Source organism: Montipora foliosa, chromosome 4 (assembly GCF_036669935.1).
Source record: "Montipora foliosa isolate CH-2021 chromosome 4, ASM3666993v2, whole genome shotgun sequence".
Classification (NCBI taxonomy): domain Eukaryota; kingdom Metazoa; phylum Cnidaria; class Anthozoa; order Scleractinia; family Acroporidae; genus Montipora; species Montipora foliosa.
Window position 1 is genome coordinate 8,869,027 of NC_090872.1, and position 7,500 is coordinate 8,876,526.

The 7,500-nt window shown below is 39.4% G+C and overlaps 1 protein-coding gene across 1 annotated transcript in view; it reads right to left on the reverse strand.

Annotated features, from left to right (window-relative positions):
- Positions 1-7,500, reverse strand: part of LOC137999735 (inositol 1,4,5-trisphosphate receptor-like) — an 84,356-nt gene that overhangs the window by 52,505 nt on the left and 24,351 nt on the right. The window contains exons 11-19 of the mRNA XM_068845612.1: positions 7,258-7,412; positions 7,045-7,144; positions 6,205-6,365; positions 5,772-5,913; positions 4,757-4,915; positions 4,126-4,298; positions 2,798-2,917; positions 1,388-1,510; positions 830-925 (exon numbers count right to left, since the gene is read on the reverse strand). Coding sequence (XP_068701713.1) covers positions 830-925; positions 1,388-1,510; positions 2,798-2,917; positions 4,126-4,298; positions 4,757-4,915; positions 5,772-5,913; positions 6,205-6,365; positions 7,045-7,144; positions 7,258-7,412 — 1,229 coding nt within the window. The remainder of the gene's footprint in view (positions 1-829; positions 926-1,387; positions 1,511-2,797; positions 2,918-4,125; positions 4,299-4,756; positions 4,916-5,771; positions 5,914-6,204; positions 6,366-7,044; positions 7,145-7,257; positions 7,413-7,500) is intronic.

Sequence of the window (7,500 nt, forward strand, 5' to 3'; positions counted from 1 at the left end):
AAGTGCACTTCCACTAAACCTTCCACTATAAACAAAGCACTTACATGTTTTAACTGAAAACACGCATTGCTCTACCGACTGAGCTATGAAGGTCACACAAGACAAGGCTATGGGTATTCACAAGAGTGAATTACATAAAAGTGTTGTTCTATAACTTTGCGGTCTTGCCCTAGCACAGTCGAAAATGGAATCATTTTTAGATACACTTTTAGTGCGAGACAAACAAAAGGGCGTGAATTTTAACCAATCAGAAGAAGCCATGTCAGGAGTGACTGCTTCTGCCATTTTTTTCAGGGACATGACAACTGATTTCCGCGGGAACGGGTATTCTAAAAATAGCCTCATTTGTGCCTGTGCTGGGGAGTCCACCCATGCCATAACAACTCTCTTGTCTATATCACTCTCGGTATTCAATATGTCATTTCACAGCATTGCACGAACATGTATGTTTGTAATGAGAAAGGAATATGTTTATTCACGATCAAACATTGGCCATGAAGCACCATGGTCAGAGCTTTTCTCTGTCCTTGTGAGCTCATTTCCGTTTCCAGGGCTAACACTCCAGTGGATTAAAAGGAAATAAGGATAGCACTTAGAATGACACTCGCTATCGCTCTCTCTACACCACTAATGTTTGCGCAAACGTACCCCTTCTCATTTACTTCATATAGAAAGTTGGAGGAAACGATAACTCCTAAAACTGTATGTATTAGGCAGTGGTATAACTTGTTTACAAGGAACACACTAAATTATTATTTAATCAGTGACCGCACCGCATAACTAGTTTATCTTCCCGAGAAAAACAACACCCAAAAAATATGATACACACCGAAGAATAAGGTCCACATCAAGCTGTTTACTGATGCTGTTTATGGCAAGGTACTGCCTGTCCAAGCACATCTGGGAAAACAGGTTTAGCTGGTGCCTTAAAAAAAGGCAGAAAAATTGAGGTGAACATCTCTTCTCAGAATACTCATGACTTCACTTGATATGCAGGCGCAATGTAACAAGAAAACATTTTTTTCAAAAGAAGTTGGTGACTTAAAGATTGGTGGAGCCATCTGGTACAAGCCAAGGAAGGCCCATCAGGCCGTCGCTTATCTCCGGTTTCCGTACACAAAGCGACAAGGAGTATTTCTACTCCCCCCTGGATGGGATGCTAGTCCATCGCAGAGTTACCCCCAGCATTTTTGCCGGTACCCATTTATACACCTGGGTGGAGAAAGGCACCCAATCTCGTACTTGTAAACAAATCCAAAGATCAATGTCATAATTGAATGCAAGTTTGCAAGAACTTCTGCAAGAAGACCTAACGGCAAGATTGCTAATTGGCCTTAAACTTAACCTTACCCTTAAATCAATTACACCTTACACCTAACAAATTTACCTGTAATAATCAAGGACTTTTGTGTCATCTTTCACTTTTAGTTTGGCCCCCTTTGCTAAATCTTTCTGAGACTTCATTTTGTCACCGCCATCCCAAACGAGGAATACCTCTCCTTCAATTATTCTGACAACGATAAAAAGAAAGGAGAAAACTACACAAGTCAAGGGCTAACTAAAAACGACAGCAAAGTATTCAGGGAGTGTATCAGTTCATAAAACAACAAGTGCTCTATGGTCAAAAGGAATTCTATATTTGAGATGCTACTCTGCCGCAGGGTTTCCCCGGATGTATGTTGTTGATACGCAACCTGGGTGGAGAGAGACAGTGTGGATTCAAGTTTCCTGCCTAAGGAAACGAGAAGGTGACAGAGCTAGGCTCGGACAAGTTACCCTGGGGTTTAGCCACTCACCTTCAGTGACTCCACAACACTGTAGTCTCATGCATTGCTTGTTTAACAACATTTAGAGCGAGTTTCAATTGAGTGTCGTAAAACCAAAACCGAAGTAATTACTTTGTCCCAATCAAAAAGGACGCAGAAAATCCAGTAAACCAACAAAAACTCCAAGTAATAACATGTAGCCGACACAAAGCGCGGGAAAATGTGCATGCACAAGCCACGATTGGTTTTGGTTTCACTTCTGATTGGTTGAAAAAATGGTGCAAGAACTTTGAGCCAAACACCGAGTGAAGTAATACAAAACCAAAGCAATTCGCTAATTACTTTCAACACTCAATTGAAAACCGCTCTTAGGTCCTTTCAAAAACCGGTAAAAGTTAAGAATCCGATCCCACCAACGCGATGGCCAACACGTCGGCCAACGCGTCGGTCGACACACCACCAACACACTCCCGACACGTCCGCCAACACACTACCGACAGTCGACCGACAGTCGACCGACACGTTGGCCGACGTGTTGGCCAACGCGTTGGTGGGATCGGATTCTTAACTTTTACCCAAAAACCACTTCTCACCTGAGTATGAGACTCGTAGATTTTACTGTCTAATACCTGACGATTTTACTGGACAATTGGGGCCACTTTAGGCGTGAATAGGTTAATAATTCACTATTTGGACACTGGCACGAGGAAAATAAAGGAGCAATGCCCTTGCAATTAAGTCGTTCACATGTGATCATATGGGCAATTAGCATAAAAATGAAAAAAGGTATATCAAAAGCCAACTTGGAAATGGTCAAGTTTGTTGGTTCTCTACTCTACTTCACAAGGGCTTTATCCAGGTACTCTGCTTTGCTCTTTTTCTCAAAAATCAACTTATGATTTGGTATGAGTTGAGTTGATTTGATTTCTGTATAGTGTCTCATCCAATAAGTTACCCAGCACTAAATACAGGTGATACTTGTACAGTTCATTATTTATTCAAGAGGAACATTGAAACTTGTTTGAACACACCTGGTTTCAATGAGAAGATCTGAATTACTGGCGTATAACACTGTTTTGCAGATCAGTTCCTGTGTAGCAGGGATGGCTGTGTTGTTGGACACACACAAATCAGACAAATAATCAAGAAACCTGATAACATGGACAGAAAAAGAAACAGTCTTGTGACTTAATTCTGGCCTCATAAATCCATACTTTTTAAGGGCTCTGATTACTGCAATTTTCCTAGTTAAGCTAAGTTACCGAGCCTAAGAATGGAAGCAAGGCTGCTGGTGACCCTATTTTGATACGAACTTTTGTGCTTTTCTAATGCTTATGTGGACCAATAATAGAATTACGACAACACAATTTACATGATAAAGGCAACAAGGTCTGTATCAATACAAGGTCACCAGCATCCTCACAGCCATTCATAGGAAAGGTCACTGAGCAAGCAACCGTACAATGGACCATTCTGCAGAATCTCACCATCAAGCACCAAGCATTTTGGCTTCCATCGATCAAATTCCCGAACATAGACAATTAAGATTGACTCAACCTCTGGAAAGTGAATTGGAGTGAACTTTGTTTACTTCACAGCTTCAATACCATTATGATACCTTTTTAGAGGTTCTTCGGTAAAAAGAATTGTACAGATTCTATTGCTTTCTTTCCCCGTCAAGTTTGAATGTCCAAATGTACTGTGGGAATCAAAGATGCTGATTGGTAGGTTATGTCACGCATTAATTGATTTCAGCATCCATGGTTAACTCTTGGCTTGGCACATTTGGAAATTTGATTGATGGAAGCCAAATGGCAATTTGACCGTTGGCACTTTAAGATGAGATTCCACAGAATTAAGAAAATCGCAGTATAAGCTGGAGCCTGCAAATTTTGCCCAACTTCACTGTGTTTCCTACCAGCCCACCTAAATTATGCCATATGTGTACTTTTCCCCTTTTTTCCGACACGCTGATAAGTTAGATGCAGTCTGTTTTGACTTGATTTGTATTTACACCAAACATCCAAAGCAATTATTTTGAATAAATATTTTTAAAAAGTGATCTTTGCATCAAAGATTATTTAAAAAAATTATGCACGATGACCTAAATTGTGCTACTTGAAACTTCTTAAAAAGTAATTGCAGTACCACTTAAACTAGTAATATAGGCCAAATTAATATAATATAGCCAGCCAGGTCTTTAACGTTTTACATGTACAGGTGACTGTAGGTGACAGTTAGACACTGCACAAACAGTGGCACTTATAGGCAAGACAGTTAATATAAACCAAAATGATGTTATTGATCATTGGCAATAACTTTCGCCACCTCAAGGAGTGTTCAATGCTCCCCTACTTGCCTGCATTCTTTCTTTTTACGTACAAGGTTCACAAATGTTTCAATCTCAGTTCTGGTGATGTGCTTTTCCAGCAGCTTTCTGTTGTTATGTACAAGATCAGTAATGGTGTCCTCAGCCAGAATGTCATAACCTATCTGTGCTTGCATGAAACCAAACTGCTTCGCAATGTATTCCTGAAAGAAACGCCAAAATGCTCTTGTTTGACTTACTGTCTAGGAAAGGACAGTTGTTTGTTAAATTTTGTTTCACATTATTGAATAAATTGGAGCAACAAATGGAAATATGTTCCAGTAGTATATTCCTTAATAATTGACGATAAACATGTTGTAGCAAGACCTTGAAATAAAACAAACACAAATTGGGAATACCAGGTCACAAAACCTGTTGCATCTTAAAAAATGTGATTTGTGTATAATCTTTACACAAATGAGGTGTGTGGAATGCTGGTAATGCAGGCGGGTGGATAATTAATGTAAGATGTCCTTTAGATCATGCCCAGATTCACACAAGGTGTGAATCAAGCATTTCACAAAATGGATATTGAATTATAAGATCATGGCAAGTGCCCTTGAAAGAAAACAGATAAGGAAATTACGAAGCTTCTACAGTGGTTCATCCCATTAGCTTTTACCTGATTTTTCCTATACGTTTGTTGAGAGTGTCTCAAAACCCTGTAACACAATCTAAAAATATGACGGAGTGGTGCATGTCTTGGATCAGAGAGTTCTTCTATCCTCATGAGAGGTCCTGAGTCCTTGTCAGTGAATGGTGCTTTCAGTAAATTGAAAACCTAAGGATGTAAAAACAGATTATAAAACCCTATAACACCACTCAAGGCAACATTGATCCATTTAACTCAACTCTCTTCAACTTCCAACCAGAAAGCTCAGTAAGGTGTTCTTAGTGCAATGTACTATTACATGAATGTAGGAAACCAAGAGTTCAAAGCCAGTCCTAAACCATTTGAAGTGTTGCTGTTGTAACAGAATCAGTGAATGCTTGGATTCTAAAGGTTTTGGAGAGAAATGATCAACCATTAGCCTGATCTCACAGTGCACTTAAACTTGTTCAAGAACGCATACCATCCAAAGAGTTGGGGCCCAGTGCCCCATTAAGTGGTCTCTTACTCCTATGCCCTAGGGCACCTGTAAATTCTATGGAAACTGAAAGTAAAATTGTCGTCCCAGCACTGATTAAGACTGCCGAGTTTCTTAAAATCTCAACTGAGCTACATAAAAGGATAACACAGACATGATAAGAGCTTAGCAAATTGACAAAGATTGCAAAATGTTTCCTCTTGGCTCTCATAGGGATGGTAACATTCATTTTCTGGTGGAACATTAAGAGACTTTTATAGTTAGTGAGTAATAATTATACTGACAAAAGAGTGTTAATTAGTACTTCCCTGCTACCAGAGATCTCGTTTCTTTTTGGGTTCGCTGACGAGTACAGGAAGAAAACCCTCTGCCATGGGTTTAAACTCAATTTGACCCAACGGTACTTGTCAGCCCAGCAAAATGCAAAAGAAAAGAGACATCTGCCAGCAGAGAAAATTAGTACATGTACAAGAAGCCAGTAGGTTTTTTTGCTACATCATTCAGCCATTATCATTATCGTTAACGTTCATTTAGTGAACATAAACAAACCTCCTTCAAAATGTACTGTTCCCTCATTAATTTCTGGCGATCTCTGTTGGGATTTTGCACAGAAATATTCAACACATCTTCACGCTGAGTGTCATGCTCAGTAACAAAGTACACAAGGTCTGTCAAGAGCTGTGTCACAAACCTGGTAAATAAACAAATTTATTGTTATGGGGACACTATGTGAGACTGTCTAAAATTATCCAAATTTTACAATGGGGGGGGGGGGGGGAGGGGGGGAAGACTCCAAAGAATAAGCTACCTCCAGGAGATCACTCTGACTCAAACAATAATGTGTTAAATGGAGCCTTGTAAAGGACAAGTTTCTTGGTTGACTATCACAGTACTTAGAATGTAGCACAAGTTATGGTTTGCTCTCTAGACTTGATTTCCTCATAGAACTTCTATCGTTCATAACTTTCTTTATTTTTAGTACCGTCGTTCGTGTTGAGTGTAGCTTCCAGTTTCCATCTTGTTGGCAAATGAAGCTAACACTTTGCTGGCATCATTGGCAAAGTCTAAATCCCGCACTTCTGCTGGTGGGACAGGAACAATAGCAAATGCTTCTTTGTCTTCCTTGATACTTGCAGTACCAATCTAAATAGCATTGACCATAAAAAAAATGAACAATTAAGAAACACACACAAAAGGCAACTTTGCGTTCATTTTCACTTTGCCATAATATAATGTTTGGACCCAGATGATGTAAAAAACACTGTATTGGTAAGAACTAGACTATAAAGTGGGCATTGGGTGTGAACTCAATTGGTTGAATTGCTAAAATAATACTACTTGGTAGGGTGAGGACACAGCTACATGTAATCACAATGAGTTTATGTACTGTAACATGCTTGTGAGGAGCATGCAGTCAGCAAAAATATTTTGTTCATTCAACCTATTGTTTTGTCGAGTTCTTTAATTCTTGGTCAACGTCATCACAGATGGCAACTCAGGCATCTGTCCCCAAAAGGCATGGTAAACAGGAACAAGTGCCACAGATAAAAACAGTGATTAATTAAGAAAAGTGAGAGAAGGAAGTTTTAAAACAACATGCACTCCGACTTACAAGGAGTAACAATACATGTAAAATATCACAAATGAGAACTGCAAATGCCACTTGTATCTCTTTGTATCAAGTTTTTACTTTCTAAATTGCATTCATCTGAAGTTAAATTTAATGTCGAAATTAAACTACATGTACAGCTGCAGCAATTAAGCTAGTCTACAGCCCATACAGCGGCTCTAACAAATGACAATGAATGCATCTTGTTTGTACCTTTTGCATGACAGGTCTCTCCTCACTCTTGTCAATGGGTATTGACGTGGAATGTACCCAGGTATTTGTGCAGAGATGTCTAAGGCGAACATACGATGATCTGTTAAATGAAACAAAGTGATGAAAGTCAGTTCCAGTATAATTATAAAATACATGATCAGTAAGCGTGCAATATTATTTCTCTCTTCATTCAATAGTGAATAAAGCACTTACCTTGGTACTACTGAGTCAGGTCGAGTGAGAGTGGTAGGATCAAGTTCAAAGATTGACGCTACATCATTTCCATGAGGGACTGGCACAAGATGGCAAACAGCACCATTTCCCTTCAGCTTCTGTCTGGTAGTGTCTTTGGTTGGATCATCATCAGTCTGCAAGAAGAAGCAATATACTTATTTCAGAACCTACTGGGACCACTGTGGTTGCATAAAAGCATAGCTATATAGACAGGAAGGGGGA